At 39.4% G+C, this 23218-nt stretch overlaps 1 protein-coding gene across 7 annotated transcripts in view; it reads left to right on the top strand.

Moving 5' to 3' along the window:
- Positions 1-6834: 6834 nt before the first annotated feature.
- Positions 6835-23218, top strand: part of LOC124616187 (ankyrin repeat domain-containing protein 1-like) — a 126307-nt gene continuing 109923 nt past the window's right edge. For 5 of the 7 annotated variants that reach the window (XR_006979851.1, XR_006979852.1, XR_006979854.1 and 2 more), the window contains exon 1: positions 6835-7360. Coding sequence is in view for 1 of the 7 variants with exons in the window: in XM_047144481.1 (XP_047000437.1) it covers positions 7005-7045 (41 nt within the window). In the remaining 6 variants the exon portion in view is untranslated. The remainder of the gene's footprint in view (positions 7361-23218) is intronic. The other 2 variants (XM_047144481.1, XR_006979853.1) reach the window with 2 other exon arrangements.

Here is a 23218-nt window from a genome sequence, read left to right on the forward strand (position 1 = left end):
TGACTGGAATTCGATAGTAGGAAAAGGGAGAGAAGGAAACGTAATAGGTGAATATGGATTAGGGCTAAGAAATGAAAGAGGAAGCCGCCTGGTAGAATTTTGCACGGAGCACGACTTAATCATAGCTAACACTTGGTTTAAGAATCATAAAAGAAGGTTGTATACATGGAAGAAGCCTGGAGATGCTGACAGGTTTCAGATGCATTATATAACGGTAAGACAAAGATTTAGGAATCAGATTTTAAATTGTAAGACATTTCCAGGGGCAGATGTGGACTCTGACCACAATCTATTGCTTATGAACTGTAGATTAAAACTGAAGAAACAGCAAAAAGGTGGGAATTCAAGGAGATGGGACCTGGATAAACTAACCAAACCAGAGTTTGTACAGAGTTTCAGGGAGAGCATAAGGGAACAATTGTCAGGAATGGGGGAAAGAAATACAGTAGAAGAAGAATGGGTAGCTTTGAGAGATGTAGTAGTGAAGGCAGCAGAGGATCAAATAGGTAAAAAGACGAGGGCTAGTAGAAATCCTTGGGTAACGAAAGAAATATTGAATTTAATAGACTAAAGGAGAAAATATAAAAATTCAGTAAATGAAGCAGGCAAAAAGGAATACAAACGTCTCAAAAATGAGATCGACAGGAAGTAGAAAATGGCTAAGCAGGCATGGCTAGAGGACAAATGTAAGGATGTAGAGGCTTATCTCACTAGGGGTAAGATAGATACTGCCTACAGGAAAATTAAAGAGACCTTTGGAGAAAAGAGAGCCACTTGTATGAATATCAAGAGCTCAGATGGAAACCCAGCTCTAAGCAAAGAAGGGAAAGCAGAAAGGTGGAAGGAGTATATAGAGGGTCTATACAAGGGCGATGTACTGGAGGGCACTGTTATAGAAAGAGAAGAGGAAATAGATGAAGATGAAATGGGAGATGCGATACTGTGTGAAGAGTTTGACAGAGCACTGAATGACCCGAGTCGAAACAAGGCCCTGGGAGTAGACAACATTCCATTAGAACTACTGACGGCCTTGGAAGAGCCAGTCCTGACGAAACTCTACCATCTGGTGAGCAAGATGTATGAGACAGGCGAAATACCCTCAGACTTCAAGAAGAATATAATAATTCCAATCCCAAAGAAAGCAGGCGTTGACAGATGTGAAAATTACCGAACAATCAGTTTAATAAGTTACAGCTGCAAAATACTAATGCGAATTCTTTACAGACGAATGGAAAAACTGGTAGAAGCCGACCTTGGGGAAGATCAGTTTGGATTCCGTAGAAAAGTTGGAACACGTGAGGCAATACTGACCCTACGAAGTATCTCAGAAAATAGATTAAGGAAAAGCAAACCTACGATTCTAGCATTTGTAGACTTAGAGAAAGCGTTTGACAATGTTGACTGGAATACTCTCTTTCAAATTCTGAGGGTGGCAAGGGTAAAATACAGGGAGCAAAGGGCTATTTACAATTTGTACCGAAATCAGATGGCAGTTATAAGAGTCGAGGGGCACGAAAGGGAAGCAGTGGTTAGGAAGGGAGTGAGACAGGGTTGTAGCCTCTCCCCAATGTTATTGAACAAGCAGTCAAGGAAACAAAAGAAAAATTCGGAGTAGGTATTAAAATCCAAGAAGAAGAAATAAAAACTTTGTGGTTTGCCGATGACGTTGTAATTCTGTCACAGACAGCAAAGAACCTTGAAGAGCAGTTGAACAGAATGGATAGTGTCTTGAAAGGAAAATACAAGATGAACATCAACAAAAGCAAAACGAGGATAATGGAATGTAGTGAATTGAGTCGGGTGATGCTGAGGGAATTAGATTAGGAAATGAGACACTTAAAGTAGTAAAGGAGTTTTGCTATTTGGTGAGCAAAATAAATGATGATGACCGAAGTAGAAAGAATATAAAATGTAGACTGGCAATGGCAAGGAAAGCGTTTCTGAAGAAGAGACACTTGTTAACATTGAGTATAGATTTAAGTGTCAGCAAGTCGTTTCTGAAAGTATTTGTATGGAGCGTAGCCATGTATGGAAGTGAAACATGGACGATAACTAGTTTGGACAAGAAGTGAATAGAAGCTTTCGAAATGTGGTGCTACAGAAGAATGCTGAAAATTAGATGGGTAGATCATATAACTAATGAGGAGGTACTCAAAAATGGCTCTGAGCACTATGGGACTTAAGATATATGGTCATCAGTCCCCTAGAACTTAGAACTACTTAGACCTAACTAACCTAAGGACAGCACACATCACCCAGCCATCACGAGGCAGAGAAAATCCCTGACCCCGCCGGGAATCGAACCCGGGAACCCGAGCGTGGGAAGCGAGAACGCTACCGCACGACCACGAGATGCGGGCTGAGGAGGTACTGAATAGGATTGGGGAGAAGAGAAGTTTGTGGCACAACTTGGCTAGAAGAAGGGATCGGTTGGTAGGACATGTTCTGAGGCATCAAGGGATCACCAATTTAGTATTGGAGGGCAGATTCAGAAGGATGTATGTTGTAGTAGGTACTGGGAGATGAAGAAGCTTGCACAGGATAGAGTAGCATGGAGAGCATGGAGGGCAGATTCAGAAGGATGTATGTTGTAGTAGGTACTGGGAGATGAAGAAGCTTGCACAGGATAGAGTAGCATGGAGAGCTGCATCAAACCAGTCTCAGGACTGAAGACCACAACAACAACAACTGCTGTAGGTACGTCCTGAGTTCTGTTTCATAATTATTACTGTGATAAAGGTCAGCTGGAAAAATCGTGAACCAACATGTTGTCACATGTAGAAATCAGCTATTGATACCATAGTTATTGTTTTAATGCTACGACACAGTACATTTTTTACACTTGGAACAAATGCTCAATAACATAGTTTCACAAGCTATTAACAATAGGCATGTGGGGGAGAGACAATGTGTTGAGCAAAGAAACTTAATTGTTTGTCAGCAGGCAGATCTATCGCCCACGAGTAAATTGTGTTAATTCACCTACTTGTGTGTCTCAAGGAAAACGCAATAATGTATTATCTGTTGCTTAAAGATGCAAAAAGGCAACAGATTCGTGTTTTACTTCCCGACAACTGAACTTAACATCTGTGGTCATCAGTCCCCTAGAACTTCTTAAACCCAACTAACCTAAGGGCATCACACACATCCATGCCCGAGGCAGGATTCGAACCTGCGACCGTAGCAGTCACGGGGTTCCGGACTGAGCGCCTGAACCGCTAGACCACCGCGGCCGGCCTGCATAAGACAAGAAAAAGGTAAAGATAACGCAAAGATATCAGTTTTTATTAGTAAATTAATGAATTATTCGAATTAACCTGCCTCTACCGGCGATGAAAGGTACTTACATTCACCTTCGTGAGTTTTTTTTTTACGTAGGTCTGCATAAATAACATGGTAAATATATCAAAAAATGCCGTCCATATCGCGTTAAACGTGAGTTAGTCACTGCTGTATTTCAGTTTCTTATAGCTACGTTTAAATAGTTTTATTCTGACGCTAGCAAAAAACATAACTTCCGAAGTTCAAAAGTTTTGTATTTGTAAAATTAAAAGCACAAAGAAATTACTACAAACGCTGCAGGGGATCCAACCAGTGAGTTCAACGGATCAAACCCGCAATGTTTTCCTTTTATTTAGTTCGTCTCCATATTACTTGAGGCGCTGCTATCGCACCGTGTTTCCATCTTTTAACACGAGACTTGCGCTGCACATATATTGTTGTTCAATGTTCAGTAGAGGTGGGCCAAACGGTTATTCTGGAGTAACCGTTATCACAGTTCCAGTTATTCTTTGATAACCGTTATCGTTAACGGTTATTAATAACTGCCAAGTTATTTTTCGCTAGCGAATACCGATAACTCCGACAGTTAAATAACGACATAGTTGGAATCCATCAGTTTAGTTATCAGTAGAACTGCGAGTAGTGTGAAATAGCAGGAATGTCGTATGACTCGTGTCATAACCTCAGCTTATTAACTCCGGGTACATTTTAGTTGATGTTAGAACGATTATTAGTGTTTCAGATTATATGTTTGTAGGTTATCGGTCGCTATTAGAAATATTATCTTCGCAGCTGCAACAGAAAGTACGCGGAACTTCGCCAAAGCACTGTTTAAGTAAAATGTTAACAACGTGCGTTTTTTAAGTATGAAGTAATATGTAAACTGAGTACTGTAGGTTAAATTCGAAGCTTAATTTCTTGTGCTGCTCACATAATAGAATAAAGTGTACAGTCTTGTAATACAACAAAAAATATACGTAATGTGACAGATTCGTTTACTCCTGTGCTGTAAAAGCTAGTCCTATTGGGGAAAGTGTGAGTACGCTAATCCAAGTTTTATGTCAGATTTGCAAACTGCTCGATTTCTCCAGCGACAGCATGTTTATAACATATGAAGACATGCAGATCGAAAAGGTTGACAGTGTTACATTTCTGGGACTACAACTCGATAATAAATTCAGTTGGGAAGGGCATACCACATTTTTTCATTCTATTATTTCATAAGGGAACATATTCTGTGGTAACTCATCAAACGTAGCAAAAGTTTTTCGCATGTAAAAGCGTGTAATAAAAATCGTTTGTGGTATCAATTCAAGAACATCATGTAGGAACCTGTTCAAGGAACTTTGTATTCTAACCACTGCTTCCTAGTATATTTATTCCTTAATGAAATTTGTTACAAGTATTTCCAACCAATAGCTCAATACATAATATCAGTACTAGAAATGGGAACAGCAATCTACATAAAGACCTAAAATTACTTACCTTGGTCCAAAAGGGGTCCAATATTCAGGAACATGCATTTTCAATAAGCTGCCAGCAAGTCAGCAACCATTAAAAACTTGGTTTCAGATAAGGCACGGTTTACCGTGTGTTTGAATGACTATTTGATACATAAGTGTCTGATTCCACCCATCATCAATATGCCGGAAATGTCTATTTTAAGTGTGTCTATGACGTCACTACATACACATGGCAACAAACACGAAGATACATATAAATAATACAATAACATTTCCCACCAAAAATACAATCAAACCAATGGGACAACTGCGGGAAGTTGGGGGTTTTAGGGTGAGGACAAGCTAGTAAAAAAAAACACACCATGATCCCAAAACACAAAATGAAGAACAAAAAGAAAAAAAATACAGCATTCTGCTACACCAACAAAAATCTGCAGGAATCGGACACTTCCCTTGAACAATATAGGTCAACTATAGGTGACCATACCAAAACACCAATACCCACAACTAAAAGTACGAAAATTGGAATCAGACAGTTCCCTTGACCTACATAGGTCAAACTCAGATGACGATACTAAAACATCAACACACACAATTATGAAAATGGGAATCGGTCATTATCCGGTGACCTATATAGGTCCACCACAGCTACTGATGCCAAAAAACCAACACCTACAACTGCGAAAAATAAAACCACAATCCCAAAAGTCCACAAATCAATCACCCCTACATAAATTAAATCACATTCAATACTTCATAAATACACAAAACATCACAGCTAGAAAAAAAAAAAAAAAATTAATTACCACCAGCAAATTCCGGCACTGCAACCTAGATCGACAGCCCCCCCCCCCCCCCCCACACACACACACACACAAAAACCAACTCATAAATACCGTGCCGTAATGACATTCACACTCCACAACACCTTTACGTCGAAGCAGACGGGTGGAATCAGACGCTTCCAGTGACCCCTCCTTCTGCTCTGTAGATGAATATCGTAACAGAGACTGATAGACCAGCTTAGGTAAAAATTCTGCTATATTTCAGTTTTGACAGCACTTGGTTGCAACAGTCAAGATCGGGTATTCTGTGTACGATAAATTTATTAAAAGTACGTAACTGTGTTTTATTCTGTCAGTGTACCAATTCTGTAAATATTAGCAGTTACTGTGATATATTCACGTATTTTGACAATCTCCTGACAAATGATGAGGATAATAATTATTATATTCCACTGTATTATGTTATACTTTCTGACATGTTATTTGTCATTCGTGATGGCCAGCGGCTATTTCCGTAGCAGTACGAAAATATTTGTTCGCTCCAGTTACTATCCTCTCTGGAAATATCACCTGGAACTACGACCTTTAACTGGAGTCACCGAGTCAGGAACGTCTAGACACACAGTTATTCCGTTACCAGCTTCCAGGTTATCTGTGGTGGTAGCCCGATAACTACCAGAGAACTAGAACTACGAGCCAATAACGATAACTGCCAGAGGAGAATACCGGCTCTGACAGTTATTTCCATAGTCGCTCGAATTCCTTAGTAACTTTCCTTGTACTACCCGTCCAAGCTAAATTAACACGTAAGGCGGTGGCTTAAGGGAAGGACCGTACTTGTTAATGCCTGTACTGCAGCTCCTATCAGCCACGGCTCGGACATTAACTTTATTTAATTGTTTATGCTAAAAGTAACGAAGGCCCACGAAATAGTACACAGTTCTTATCAACAGATGGCGCGCAGTCTCACAGTTATTCCCATGGTCTATAGAACGCCTCCAAATGCGCAGTACGATATTCGGTCAACAGATGGCGCGAGGCACTGTTGACACTAAACAGTTATTGAAATAACTGCCAGAATCAGAGGAACGGTTATCGCAGTAACCGTTACTTCTCAGTAACCGGTTATTTCTATCAGTTACGTTATTTTTTGCCACCTCTAGTTGACACTAAACAGTTATTGAAATAACTGCCAGAATCAGAGGAACGGTTATCGCAGTAACCGTTACTTCTCAGTAACCGGTTATTTCTATCAGTTACGTTATTTTTTGCCACCTCTAATGTTCAGTCTTTGCGAGCGGGAGGCTGTGTAGTGTGTAACTGTGCGTGAAGCTGAGCTAGAATAAGTCTGACAATAGCGTGCTGTAGGTGGTAAATGAATAACAATAGATTTCGTTTCTTAGCCACTGAATGAAGCTGTGCTGTACATGTATTTTAAAAACGAAGTTAAGCGCAGTTTTCCATTATTAGCGTTATGCTGTTAGCGAATGACTTTTTATGGTGCTGTGGCATCTGGTATGATAATATTGTGTAATTTGTTGATGCGTAATGCACGCTATTCAAACTTAGTTTTGCCCTCTTTTTAAATAGTTGTGACTGAATCATCTTTGCTAGTTGTTAATGGTGTTTCGGGACAGGTCTGAATTGTATATGGCATAAAATTATTAGAGGTTACGTTTATCGAAATAAAACCTTACATCTCACCCCTGTTTCGAGAAAACTCTTTTCGTGTAGGGTCATATTATATTAGTGGCCTGTATTTCTTTTGCTAGTTGATTTATGTGAAACACGTGGCAGTTATAATAGGATTATTGTAAGGCAACCTCCATGGTAAGTTAGTTTCATGGCTATAATAATGTGGAATTGGTCCCATGGTCATGTATTTTGTTGTTTGTAGTGTACAAATAAAGATTTTTTTATGTTGTGATAGATGTATTCATACAGAACTGTCAGAATTTCTATCCTTTTGAATAATTCTTCACATTGTGCCGTGTTAAAACTATTTGTTGTTATCGTACAGCTCTTTTCTGTATCTTGAAAGTAGGTTCTATGTTCCCAAAGTCACCGAAACACTATCCCATAACTGAGGATTGAATGAATATAGGCCTATCCAAATTAAGCTACTTCGAGGCATGGAATGCTGCACACAAATTCAAAGATTTGCAGGGCATAACGTGCTGAGGATAACTTCTCTGCCAAAATTTTCACATGTTCTGTCCATTTCAAGTGACATACTACATTTATCCCCAAGAATTTCGTATCTGTTACACAATCTCGTTCATCATTATTTACTTTCAATGTAGTATAATTGGGTTTTTATTTAGTCGGAAGTTTACACAGTTTGTCTTTTCACGTTATAGTTACTCTGGTCTTTAATGACCAGTTGTGGATGTTTCTGAGAGCTTCACTGGATTTTTCTGCTAACTGAGTTGAATATTTGGCTGTAATTGCTACAATGCTGTCATTGGAAAATAGTATTTTTTACCTGACACTATGTGGGAAAGAATTTACTGATAGGAAGAGGATTGAAGCCAATACACTTCCTTGGGGGATACCTATGTTAATACATTTCCCATAATTTTTGTAAAATTCTGGAAAAGCGGGGTCAGTCTGGTTATTTTTGTTGGATGTGAGACAGGCCTACCTTATAAGAGTTTCAGATGATTTTTTTGTTATCTCTGAACACCCATATTCTCTTTTAAAAAAGAAGAGCTCCAATCGAATCCAGTGTTTTGGTAAATGCTTCTTCAAATTTTAGTTTAAATATCGTCATGTACTTTGTAAAAAAAATAAAATCGTATTGACCAACTAGAATCACGTTAACAACTTCAGTTCCTCTTCTTCCTTTGTTATTGTTTCCTATTTTTCCAGTATTCCCTCATTTTCTCCCCATGAAGTCTCTTCCTTTCTTCTGTCCATTTTCCCGATTCTTTTATTTCTTCTGCTTTGAAAGCCTTCCAAATTTAGTATTTTGATTTTAAAATGGTTTCGTTCTGCTATTTCTGATTCTTTGATGTTCTTTCTTTCAAGATCTTTTCTTACTTCTGTAATCCATGCTATTGTCAATTTCTTCTTCCAGAAATAGAGGAGTATTGGTTTTGTTGGTCTATTTCCATCCATTCGGTAGATATGTCCAAAAAAGGTTAATCTTCGTTTGGCCATTACTTCAGATATTTTCTCTATATTTTTGTAGATCTCCTCATTACTTCTTATTTTCCAACCATCTGCAGTTTTTATTGCACCCATTATTTTTCTAATAATCCTTCTTTCCAGTACCTCTAGTTTGTCCATCTTATGGTTCATCGTTAGGCATTCAGATCCATATAAACATTCTGGTTGTACCACTGTGGTGTAGTGTTTTAGTTTTGTTTTTCTAGATGTACATTTCTTGTTGTAAATATTTTTGGTCAAACCATATGCTCTTTCCATTTTGTTAATTCTTACATCTATTGCAGATTTTTCTAGTCCATTCTGTTGTGTAGTTTCTCCAAGGTATTTAAATTTATTTACTCGCTCTATTTTTACCTATTTGTATTTCTGTGTATTTTGGTGCATTTTTATATTTGTCATGAATTTTGTTTTTTCAGCTGAAATTTTGAGACCAGTTCTGTTTGCTAATTTTTCCAGAATGTTTATTTGGTTAACTGCTTCTGTCAGGTTTTCTGAAAGTATTGCGAAATCATCCGCAAAAGCCAAGCAGTTTACCTTAATTCCATTTGTTTTCCTTCCCAGAGTTATTGGTTCAATTTTGTGATTTTTTTTTTTTTTTTTTTTTTTTTTTTAGCTCCGAATTCCAGATTCTTACAATTTTTTCTAGAACACAGTTAAACAGTAAAGGCGATAAACCGTCACCTTGTCTAACATCAGTTTTTATTTCAAAAGGCTGAGATACTTCTCCCATAAATTTGACTTTAGATACTGTACCTGTTAGTGTTTCACGAATTATGTTTGCTAGTTTTGATTTATCACCAAATTCTCTAATGACCTTATCAATCATTTCTCTGTCTATACAGTCAAATGCTTTCTTGAAATCTATAAATGACGCTAGTATTGGTTTGCTGGTTAACATTCTATGGCGAATTATTGACTTTAAGTTAAAAATTTGTTCTGCACAGGATCTTCCCTTTTGAAAACCACCCTGATATTCTCCTAGTTGTTTGTCTAAAGTACCTACCACTCTGTTGAGAATTTTTGATAATATTTTGTATGCCACTGGCAGAAGTGACACTCCTCTGTACTTATTAAATATTTTGTTTGTTTCTGCATACACTTCCAGCTTCATATCATAGATGGAATGAGAACTGACATAGGTTTAAATCTGAGAAAGCCCTTTTGTATGCATTCAATTTAGCAGACTTTTCTACATAAATATTTGCTTTTATTATATGACAGAGATGACCTGATAGGCTTACATTTTGAACAAGTAACCTGCAGTACTCTTTCTTTCTATGTCTGTCGTCACATAGTCGGTTATTGATGAAGGTTGTTTTGTCACTCCAGTTGGACAGTTTACTACTGATGTTGTGGTGAAGCTGCGGATGATATTAAAGTATACACTACTAATATCATCTGATTTCATTGTGTTGCTATGTAAATCCCCACACATGAGAACATTAATGTTTGGTCTAGATATTTTGTGTAAGCATTTGTTGAGTTTTTAGGAAAAAAGTCCATATTACCTTGGGGGGGGGGGGGGGGGGGGGATCCAAATAAACAAAATACAATTAATTTTTTTTTTGACATGTTTTTTTTCTGTTATTTCAACTGCCAATAATTCAAAATGTTTGTTTTCACTTAATGCTACAAGATACTTTCTGGTTTCAAAAGTAAAATCTTTTTTCACATGACCCCACCCCGCACCTTTCACGAAATTTGTACGAACAGAACAGGTCATATGATGTTAATGCAAAATACACAGTTTCATTTTCCCACACTAGCGCTCAGTGATACTTACAATGGCACTGTCTGGTGTTTGCAGTTCTAATGCAAGTTGCTAAACTTTTCTTTATGGATTGTATATTTTGATGAAATACTGTTAAACATTTAGTCTGCATATCGTCGTGGTTTCCTCCTCTTCATGCCTGACATTAAAGAATCCTTCAGATGGGATGGTTGCACAATTTTTTGCCTGATTGTTACACTACACATTTCACTTGCAGTTCTTTCTTCCTCTTCTGTTGGTGGTGTTTGTGTGTTGTCTACTGCTGTTGTGTGCCAACCCCCTCTTACTTACTCTGTGTGTGTCTAGTGTAATTTCATAAAAGAAACGGTTTAAATGACAGTGACTCCAGGAAATCATTTTGCAGCAGTTGCTGTATGCTGTAACTTAAGACAGTAACAGAAAGTGAAGTTCGCAAAATCACTTTTGTAGTCCGGAATATTGGCATGCATATTCCATGTGATGTAAAGGATAAGAAATGCTGGGAACAGTCAATAATAACATTGTTTTGCAATGTAGGCCTAGTTTATGGACTGCAGTATACTGTCTTTTTCGTAACAGAACCTAAAAATGACTTCAGCAGACAGCCATTGTGTAAACAGCTGTATTAAATAATGCTTGTTAAAAATGTGGTTTTGTGGCCTACTGAAGTGTTTCTACTGGTATACATCTATTTACTTGCAGTTTGTGACTATCGATCTGAATTTTAGTGATATAGCTAGTAAGCAAAATAAAAAAATCTTCCTATTGGCATAGTTAATGCCACCTACATTCATTTAAAGCTGCATACTTACCCATTTGCTTTAACCAATGACATCATCACCACTACCAGAACCCCTATTTTGAGCATATTGAAAATGACGACTGAAACATTGGTCATAACACTGTGAAAGAGAGGAGAGGGGGGGGGGGGAGGGAGGGGGAGAGAGAGAGAGAGAGAGACCACTTGAAACACCCATAAATAAAATTGACAAAACACGTCGTAGGATCACGGTATCCCAATCTCCAGTTCAGTTATATACCTCAACCCTACACTAGGATACTAATAACCCCCCACCCACAATGAATGGTGAATTATGGAAAGTGAATGTGATGACGTGTGGAATAGGACAAGACAGCGGAACTTGTGTGAAAATAAAAAAATCTCACAATGTGGCTCACTGTTTTTTATTAAATTAAGGGAGAAGATAGGCAAATCAGTGTTTTTTAATGAAATCATGAGATGAGGTGGGTGAATCAATGTTTATTTATAATAGTCGCCCGGCTGATATATTAATAGACAGTGATCCACCTACCTTCTGTCGTAATTTAATTAAAAGTATTGATTCACTTACTCAGTGGTTATGCCGGCACCTAAGAGTACAGTTTGTATTATGACAATATTCTGCATAAGATATCTCATTGTGCCAAAACGTAGGCCTAATTCCGTACGAGCCACATCGTGATGACTGCAGCACACCAAATGACGTGCTAACATACCTTACCACACAAACACTGGCCTCTATAACATTATTTCACTTCCACACCAAAACACATGTCATGGGTCAAAGCAGATGGATTGTATCCTACAACCAAGTATACACATGTATCATATAAACTGGTCTGTTCTTTTATTTAGGTTGTCATAAAATTCTTTATTTCTTTTCGCATAAGTACGGTTTGGTACCATGCCATTACTTATGAATCTAGCAATCTGATGTTTGGCATTCGTCCGTAGCATCCCATTTCAAAAGGTATTATCTTGTCACATTTAACTTCTTTAAAATGTTAGTATTTTCAAAATTGGCGTTCTGCATTTTATATCCCATCCACTTCTGCTATCATCAGTTATTTTGCTGGCCAAACACCAAAATTTGTTTGCTACTTCTGGTGTCTCATTTCCTAATGAAATGCATTTGTCATCGCCTACTTTTGTTGATGTTTATTTTATAACCACTCTTCAGAACACTATCCATTTCACTTAGCTGCTTTCGCAAGTCTTTGCTGTTTGATTGAATGTCATCAGCTAACCCCAACATTTCTATTTCTTCTCTCTGAACGTAAACTCCCTTTCCAAATTTCTCCTTTGTCTCCTTCACAGCTAGTGCAGTCTACATATTGAATGGGTAGGGTACCACTGTGTCTTACTCACCTCTCAACTTATCCCCACCTTCCCCTTTCCTGTCTTTCAACTCTTACAACTGCAGTATGGCTTCTGCACAAGTTGTAGGTAATTTTTACTCCAGTATTTTATCCCTGCTACCTCACAAACTACAAAGTGTGTAACCCAGTTAACATTGTCAAAAGCTTTCTCATAATCTAGATATGCTATAAGCACACATATGTGTGGCTTTTTCTCAGATTGGTGTAGTATCTTGTCACATATGAATGAAGAAAGACTACCTCAGGACCATTATTGCTTTTGTTAAGATCTAAGTTGGGAAAATGGCCAATATACAATTATAAACAATACGACCAATGGCGCTACAAATAACATCAGGACATTGAGTCCACTCGCACCTGCCACAGCAAGGTACAATCTATCAGCATTGGTAAGAATGATATAAAACTGCTATAAAAAACATATGAAGGTAGGTGTGGGGGAAAAGGAATTCTGTAGTCATTTACACAATACGTGCGCAAGTCTGCATCGATCACTTCCATTTCGGGACTTACTGATATGATAAAGGATAACACTATGAAGAGAATAAATTACTACTGAAGATATAGAGAAGACGTAGAGTCACAGGTACACACAACGAAGAGACTACTATACATTTATACATTTCAGCTTTCTCTCTCTCTCTCACTCACACACACACACACACACACACACACACACACACACACATAATAAAACCACTGTCTCTGGCTGCTGTGTTGGGCCACAGTGGCAGAGACAGTGTTCATGTGTGAGTTGTGCTTGTGTGAATGTGTCTGTGTTTTCTACTTCAGAAGCCTTTTGGGCTAAAAGCTAAAATATATAGCAGCCTTTTCATTGTGCGTGTCTGCAACTCAGTGTCTCCTCTATATAGTGAGGAGCACGCTTATCCCTTTCATAATATTGTTCTCATTTCATCCTGGACTTTTCCTTGTTTGACATGATAAACAGGCTCATGTTAGTGGAACGAGGCAGAACATCATCGCCAATATTAAAATAAGCATCACATGAAAATTCATTCTGTTTATTAAGATTCTCATCAGGTTCTTTGCTTTTGGCAGTATAAATTTCCAGCTACTTGAGCAAACCAAGACACTGCCCCTTGTTTGATCTGTGCAAAATCTCCATGTTACTGTCAGTATCTATGATTTGTGCTGATGAGGGTGCAGCTAGTGCAGTTCTATTGTGTGTAAGAGTATATTAAGTGAATTATGAATGTCCAAGCTGTCTGTCTTGTGTAGTCTTTTTGGCAGTCACCACTTGTTGTCTCAGAAACACCAGAGTGTAATTTCATGTTCTTTCCCTGTGAGGTGTCAAAATAAGTCCTGTGTCCTGATGTATTTTCTGGTCTGAAGGTAACTTTTACATAGGAACTTTCCAGTTTTATCATGCCATCTCAAGTGGTACGAGGAAGTGTATTTTCATTCATTGTTGTGCAGTATGTTACAACTATCTTTATCACAGGATGAGATGGATAAGGAAACTGTGACCTTGAAGTAGATTGTGAGAGCAAATAGATACCACAACTCTACAGCTACACATGTATACAGAAAATTAAAACATAGCCAATATAAACTTAAGTTAGGGAAAGAAATTTAATTTTGCAAGCATGACATACCGTGACACAACTTCTGGTAAAATTGGAAGTTTCTCACGTAAATCACATAAATCAAAGTTAACTGATGCCTTTGGAACAGAAAATACACTGAGTCCCAAAATTCGTCAAAACATCTCATAGGGTAAGAAGATGATGACTGGGGCATTCGTTTTGTAACTGGATTCATTTTCTGCATTTCTGTCTTAAAGTAAGTGTCCTCAGTATTTTTATTTATTAACTGAAGCTTATTGTAAAAATGGAGGTCTTAAGTAATGAAAAGTAGTTGGGTCATTCCATGTCAATTCAGCCAATTTGAGAAAATGTTACAGCTGATAGTCTCGGATTCAGCTGAAATTTAGCACGCCAATGCTACCAAGTGTGGAACACTCATATACAAAATTTTAGGTTCCCCTGCCAATTAGTTCCAGAATTATGGCTTGTGAAAGAAGGTGGCGTGATCCAGAAATTGCAACCCGCATCTGGCAATCTGTCTTCAGACCCAACTTTAGGTCTTAATAACTTTGCAACTATTCCGAACAGTCCATTGAATTTTTTACAACCCAGTAACACCCACTTAGAGAACGCGCACTGAATCAAAACACCAACAACATATTTCTGAGGGAAAATAAAAAATTCCAAAGTATGATTAAAAAAATGTAATACGTTAAAAGGTACATATTATAGGTGCCCTCTGCCAAATATAATTCACTCAAAAAGGGTATAATTTTTGTTTGTGGTAAGCTAACACACACAGAACTCATCTTGCCCATATCAGTCACACAAACAGAGTTATGTGCACACGAAAATACAAAAATTTGAAAAATTACCTGAAAACGTGGATTTTCGAAGTGTGGTAGCACAAGAGGGACAAGTGATATCCAAGCCAAATTTCAAACACTGCATAAGTAGACCACAATATAATATGTGGCAAAATTTCAACATGTTATTGCAAGGCATTCGTGTACAATAAAAGTTGACAGAGATGCATTTGGTTATGTTTCTTTTAACACGACTTAACAAGTAATAGTGATGAGACAGCAGTTGTTGGGAACCATTAGGCAACAGAAAGTTAAAAATGGTGGTTTTCAGGGACAGAATGAGTCATTGTTAGGCAAGAACAACAAAGAAAACGAGCAACAACTACAGGTTACTCACGTTTTTAAGATTCTAGTTCAGACTGGTCAGTACTGCTGTGAAAAGTCAGTATGGACGCAGAAGAGTGTACTAGTGGTGCGTTTGTTCAAACAAGTTGCGGTATTGGTAGAGCACAAGCATCTGAATGTTATAAAACAACATGTGGAACAAAATGTGGCATTCGCTTTGTGCTGTATGATCTGGATGAATTGGACCAAGATTTGTTGCTATGGAGATCCGGGATACACCCTGTGGGCACAAGAAGTACAGTTCCAGGAAACTTTAGCATTTGTTATCATCATATGAAAGTGTTTCTGGATAAGTATTCTTTCCTACAAAGAAGTTATTTTGATATATTTCGGATTCATAAGAAGACAGTGAAGTGTAGCCTCAGAGAAATTGATATATAATTCGGTATTGAATGAAGTCGGGTGATGCTGAGGGAATTAGATTAGGAAATGAGGCACTTGAAGTAGTAAAGGAGTTTTGCTATTTGGGGAGCAAAATAACTGATGATGATCGAAGTAGAGAGAATATAAAATGTAGACTGGCAATGGCAAGGAAAGCGTTTCTGAAGAAGAGAAATTTGTTAACATCGAGTATAGATTCAAGTGTCCGTTACTGAAAGTATTTGTATGGAGTGTAGCCATGTATGGAAGTGAAACATGGGCAATAAATAGTTTAGACAAGAAGAGAATAGCTTTCAAAATGTGGTGCTACAGAAGAATGCTGAAGATTAGATGGGTAGGTCACATAACTAAGAGGAGGTATTGAATAGGATTGGGGAGAAGAGAAGTTTGTGACACAACTTGACTAGAAGAAGGGATCGGTTGGTAGGACATGTTCTGAGGCATCAAGGGATCACCAATTTAGTATTGGAGGGCAGCATGGAGGGTAAAAATCGTAGAGGGAGACCAAGAGATGAATACACCAAGCAGATTCAGAAGGATGTAGGTTGCAGTAGGTACTGGGAGATGATGAAGCTTGCAGAGGATAGAGTAGCATGGAAAGCTGCATCAAACCAGTCTCGGGACTGAAGACCACAACAACAACAATTGAATCAGTGCATGGGACTTAAAATGAAAGCAGGACAAAAGTTATGTTCCAGGTGTGTTACACTGCTAAAAAATGAAGAATATTCTGATAATTTACATGACAGTGACGAAGAGTATCAGCCACCTACAACCGCAGCGCATGAGCAGTTAAATACTTCAGTGACTGCTCTTGGTTTGTCTCCCATGGAGACACACAAAGTTGGGAAAAGACACAGGACCAGCTATGGTAGAAGAAAACTACAAGAAGCTCAGATGGAATTAAAACACAAAATAGCTGACACACTAATGGTGGAAGAGGAAGAACTATCTGCTCCAAAGGAACAGGGATCATGTCAGAAATGCTCTGATTTGGACAAAATTGTGCATGATTTGAAAGAAAAATGTACCATATCCACACGTCAGTAAAAGGTAGCTATTCTTACCCTTGCACCTTCCAGCTGGTCTATTGACTACACTGCAAAGGAATTCAATGTTTCTACATATATGGTAAAGCAAGCTACGAAAATAAAAGCAACCCAAGGAGTGCTTCCACGACTTCAGCAGGCTCAAGGTAAGAAATTGAGTTCAGAAATAAAGGTGCTAGTGTCGGAGTTTTATGAAAATAATGACTGCAGCCGAATAATGCCTGGAAAAAAGACTATGTAACAGTGAAAATGGGAAATGTACGTGTACATGTGCAAAAAGACTGTTGCTATGCAACATATCAGAACTATATGTAGAATTCAAGGAAAGGTATCCCAATACGAAAGTAGGTTTATCATCTTTTTTCAATCTTCGGCTAAAATGGGTTTTGCCTGTAAGTGCAAGGGGCACACACAATGTTTGTGTATGTGAGACCCATCAAAATGCTAAGCTGATGTTTGCTGCTATAAAGGATTCTGGTCTGGATTACAAAGGTGCAATGAAACTGCTAGTGTGTGACATCAGTTCCTACCAGTGCATCATGATACACAGGTGTGAAAAGTGTCCCGGTAAGGCAAATCTTGCAAAATACATGAATAACAAACTGTATGGTGAATTCCTTATGGATGACGGTGAACTTGTTTCTTATCAACAATGCATACACATGGATCACGCATGTCTTGAAACAAAGCAAAGTACAGTGGAAGATTTTGTTGAAATGTGTTGTCAAAAAATAGACAAACTGACCACACACAGCTTCACAGCAACAGCACAATCGGCTTATCTCCAGTTTTGTAAGGATAATTTGAAACAAGATGAAATTATAGTAATACTAGACTTTTCTGAAAATTATGCATTTATAGTTCAAGAATTCTTTACAGACGAATGGAAAAACTAGTAGAAGGTGACCTCGGGGAAGATTAGTTTGGATTCCGTAGAAATATTGGAACACGTGAGGCAATACTGACGCTACGACTTATCTTTAAAGCTAGACTAAGGAAAGGCAAATCTACGTTTCTAGCATTTGTAGACTTAGAGAAAGCTTTTGACAATGTTAACTGGAATACTCTCTTTCAAATTCTGAAGGTGGCAGGAGTAAAATACAGGGAGCGAAAAGCTATTTACAATTTGTACCGAAACCAGACGGCAGTTATGAGTTGAGGGGCATGAAAGGGAAGCAGCAGTTGGGAAGGGAGAGAGACAGTGTTGTAGCCTCTCCCCGATGTTGTTCAATCTGTATATTGAGCAAGCAGTAAATGAAACAAAAGAAAAATTCGGAGTAGGTATTAAAATCCATGGAGAACAAATAAAAACTTTGAGGTTCACCGATGACATTGTAATTCTGTCAGAGACAGCAAGGGACTTGGAAGAGCAGTTGAATGGAATGGACAGTGTCTTGAAAGGAGGATATAAGATGAACATCAACAAAAGCAAAACAAGGATAATGGAATGTAGTCTAATTAAGTCGGGTGATGCCGAGGGAATTAGATTAGGAAATGAGAAACTTAAAGTAGTAAAGGAGTTCTGCTGTTTGGGGAGCAAAATAACTGATGATGGTCGAAGTAGAGAGGATATAAAATGTAGACTGGCAATGGAAAGAAAATCATTTCTGAAGAAGAGAAATTTGTTAACATTGAGTATATGTTTAAGTGTCAGGAGGTCATTTCTGAAAGTATTTGTATGGAGTGTAGCCATGTGTGGAAGTGAAACATGGACAATAAATAGTTTGGACAAGAAGAGAACAGAAGCTTTCGAAATGTGGTGCTACAGAAGAATGCTGAAGATTAGATGGGTAGATCACATAACTAATGAGGAAGTATTGAATAGGATTGGGGAGAAGAGAAGTTTGTGGCACAACTTGACTAGAAGAAGGGATCGGTTGGTAGGACATGTTCTGAGGCATCAAGGGATCACCAGTTTAGTATTGGAGGGCAGCGTGGAGGGTAAAAATCGTAGAGGGAGACCAAGAGATGAATACATTAAGCAGATTCAGAAGGATGTAGGTTGCAGTAGGTACTGGGAGATGATGAAGCGTGCGCAGGATAGAGTAACATGGAGAGCTGCATCAAACCAGTCTCAGGACTGATGACCACAACAACAACAACAACAACAACAACAGTTCAAGATGCCATCGAAGGATATCATTGGGACAACAGTCAAGCAACTTTCCAGCCATTTGCAATTTACTATAGAGGTGAATCAGGTGATGTGTCTGTCATGAACCTCTGCATTTTTAGTGACTGTTTAATTCGTGATGCTATTGCAGTTCATGCCCACATTCACACTGTCATGGCATATGTGAAAAACAAGCTCCCTCAGATACATTTTGTGAAATACTTCAGTGATGGGGCAGCTAGTCAGTACAAAAACTGTAAAAATCTCAAAAATTTATGCATGCATCATCATGATTTTCAGATTAACGCAGAATGGAATTTTTTCGCAACAAGTCATGGTAAAAATGTATGTGATGGTATTGGTGCTACCATTACCCACATGGCATCACGAGCAATTCTGCAGCACTCTACAGAAGGTCACATTCTAACACCTCTTCAATTATGTACCTGGGTACAGAAAAATATCGCTGGCATACAGTCATTCTATGTTTCGGAAAATGAGGTGAAATCATTAGAGGAGTTGCTAAAAAGCAGACTAGAACACGTTAAAACTGTTGCAGGCACAAGGACCCATCATCACTTCTCTCCAGCGGACTCTGATAATGTGCAGATGAGCAGACTGTCTGGTTATAACCATAGGTTCAAGCACAACATGTGTCTTCACATTGTGTCTGATTCAGGATTCAGAAGCAAAAGCAGCAACGTACTACCATGTTGCTATGTCATTGCTGTTTATGATGACAAATGGTACTTAGGATATGTTGCAGAGTGCTGTGAAGCAGAAGGTGATGTATTTGTGAACTTCATGGCACCAGCAGTACCAGCAAGATGGTTTCATTGGCCACGTTTGGCAGACGGGTGTTGGATTCCTTTTGAACATATTCTTATGACGGTTCCAGTTCCTACCACAGTGTCAAGAAGACAGTACAAATTGCCACTCAAGGTACAAAGTACAGTAGCTAAAGTGTGGGACAACTTCTGTTTGAAGCACAATCGACTGATTTTTAGCAATTAAGGTGCAGTAAACATTAATGATAGGTTGTGTTAATCTGTCTATATGTTGTTGCTTAGTGATTAAACAGTTGTGGGAGAGGATAAGAAGAGGCAGAACAGTTTACGATATGTTTTTACAAAATTGTGTTGTGGAACAATGGCCACATCACCAAATATATCTGTCAACTTCCATTGTACACAAATGTCTTGCATTAACATGCTGAAATTTTGAGATATATATCATTATGGTCTACTTATGCAGTGTGTGAAATTTGGCTGGGATACGACGTGTCCCTTTCGTGCTACCACACTTCGAAAATCCATGTTTTCAGGTAATTTTTCAAATTTTTGTATTTTCATGTGCATGTAACTCAGTTTTTGTGACTGGTATGGGCATGATGAGTTCTGTGTGTGTTTAGGCCACATTAAGCTTACCACAAAAAAATTTATACCCCTTTTGAGTGAATTATATTTGGCGTAGAGGGCACCTACAATGTGTACCATTTAACGTCCCCTATTTAAATTTTTTGAATCAAATTTTGGAATTTTTTATTTTCCCTCAGAAATATGTTGTTGGTGTTTTGGTTCATGGAGTGTGTTCTCTAAATGGATGTTATTGGGTTGTAAAAACTTCACTGGACTGTGTGGAATAGTTCCAAAGTTATTAAGACCTGAAGATAGATTGCCAGATCGGGTTGCAATTTCCGGGTCATGCCACGTTCTTTCACAAGTCATAAGTCTGGAACTAATTGGCAGGGGAAACTAATACTTTGCACACGAGTGTTCCACACATGGTAGAGTTAGTGTACTGAATTTCAGTCAGATCTGAGACTATGAGCTGGAGCCCCTGGTTGAACTGACATGGAATGACCCAGTTGTTAATTTTGCACTGGTTGCAAAATGTACAAACAAGTGTGAAAATGTGCAATGTACAATTTACTAAGAGGTTGTTTCATATATTTAAATCAAATCTGATAACACATCATGCACACGGAAATGTAGTACGTAAAGTAAGGGAAGGGTAACCACTCATCTGTAGCGGATTGATGCATGGAGCATGGAAGCACATAACAGAAAACAGTATTCATACTGGCTTTTGAGCAACAGCTCATTTTCTAGCAATAGGACAAACATTCACACATCCAAACGCACAATGCAGTGGCCATGACAAAACCAATTATTGATAGTCATTGTTGAGAGCTATTGGCTGAACTGATGGAGGTGGGGAGGGGGTAGCGAGAAAGAAGCAGGTCCTTAGACACATGACTCTGTGGCTGCACAACAAGACAAAGACATTACAGAGGATACAACAAAAAGAGATGTAGGGAGAAAGGAAGAAGAAGGGGTAGTAGGGAAGGGGAGGTGAAAATGAAGAGGCGGGAAAGAAAAGGAGAGAAAAGGGAGAGGGGATGAAGAGGTGAAGTGGGGGAGGGAGAGAGATGAAGGGGATTAATGCATGCAAGGGCAAGGGGGGGGGGGAGGTGGAGAAAGCAGTGCACAGTCTGGATGGAGAAGTTCACAACATAAGAAAAAAAAATGAGCATATGGTGTCATTGGCCGGGAGTTCCCAGGCGGAAAGTTCGGCCGCCAAGTGCAAGTCTCATTGAGTGCAATGGGCGACTTGCGCGTCGACAATGGGGATGAAATGATGATGATGACAGCACAACACCCAGTCCCTGAGAGGAGAAAATCTCCCTCCCCGAACTGGGAATTGAACCCGGGCCCCCATGCACGGCATTCAAACACGCTGACCATTCAGCTATTGGGGCGGACAAAGGCAAGGTGAGACAGTGGGAACAGATAAGCAGATGATTGTGAGAGCACAGGGTGTCTTGGAGAGACAGTACCTGTTGAAGTCATTTGTGTAGTAGTAGTAGTAGTAGTAGTAGTAGTAGTTGTTCAGCAGGTTCGGGAACTGGATGGTCGAGTTTGCGACCTGGAGCAGAAGGTGATGGGTAGGTGTATGGAGCAGATTTTGCACCTAAGTTGACCAGAAGGGAATGACTCATGGGGTACAGGATTGTGAGCAGGATTAGATTAGTGATGGACAAGGATGTTCTGTAGGTTGGGTGGGTGAGAGAACACACTTCTGGTGATGTGGTTAGGATTTTGGGTAGGATATCCCTCATTTCAGGGCATGACAAGAGGGAGTCGGAGCCCTTGTGAAGGATGTGGTTGAGCTTTTCGAGGCCAGTGTGATACTGGCTGATTAGAAGAGTGCTGGTCAGTGGCTTAGTAACATGGTTATCGGTATCAGAGGCGGCAGATGGCACGGAAGACTTGTTTATGGATGAGCTGGATAGCACGTCATGTGAGTAAAGGCTCTGGTAAGCTTATCGGTATATTTCGACAAAATCTGCTTTTTACTGCAGGTGTGGCATGGCTAGGCCGTAAGGAGGGGACTTTCAGATAGGGGATAGGTGGCAGCTGTCAAAATAGAGGTACCGTTGGTGCACTTTATACAAACGTATCTATGGAGACATCTGAGAGATGGAGATGACATCTAGGAAGGTGGGCATGATAAGTTGAGAAGTACCAGGTGAAGCAGATTTTGGAATAGGTGTTAAGGATGTGGGGGAAAGAGCAAAAGCTGCCCTTGCTGAGAGTCCAGATCATGAAAGTGTCATCAGTGATGATGTGGGTTGTCCCCTCATGGTTACTGAGGTGTGATACATGCCCTGCGCACCCACCTACCACCTCCTACAAGTCTAGTCATAGTTATATCCTGCTCAGTGGAAGGTAGGGTCACATGTGAAAGAAAGCATATGTTTTATGTATAGGTTGTGCTGCAGTCTATGTGGGCACAACATATGTCCAACTGGCTACTCACACAAGTGGCCACTACTAAACTGTGGCAAACTGCAGCTTGACTATCCAGTTGCCAAATGTGTTGCACACCACAACAAAAATGATTTCAAAAGATTCCTCACTACACGGGCCATTTGGATACTCCTTCAGGACAAGTTTCTTTGAACTATGCAGATGAGAATTATCTCTCAAATGCATTCTGCACTCTCGCAATCCCTCTGCCCTAAATCTACACTAATGTGGTCCTGCTGCCACACCTTGCATTTCCCTTCACTCTTCCATCCAGACAAATCCTCCTCCCAGATCATCCGCTACCTTATTTCATCCCCCTCCACCCCATCTCGCCCCCGTCTCCCCGCCCCCCCCGTCTCCCCGCCCCCCCCCCGTCTCCCCGCCCCCCCCGTCTCTCCGCCCCCCCCCCGTCTCCCCGCCCCCCCCCCCCGTCTCCCCGCCCCTCCCCAGTCTCCCCGCCCCCCCCCCCCCACCCGTCTCATTTTTACCTCTTC

The sequence above is a fragment of the Schistocerca americana genome, chromosome 5 (genome assembly GCF_021461395.2).
Source record: "Schistocerca americana isolate TAMUIC-IGC-003095 chromosome 5, iqSchAmer2.1, whole genome shotgun sequence".
Classification (NCBI taxonomy): domain Eukaryota; kingdom Metazoa; phylum Arthropoda; class Insecta; order Orthoptera; family Acrididae; genus Schistocerca; species Schistocerca americana.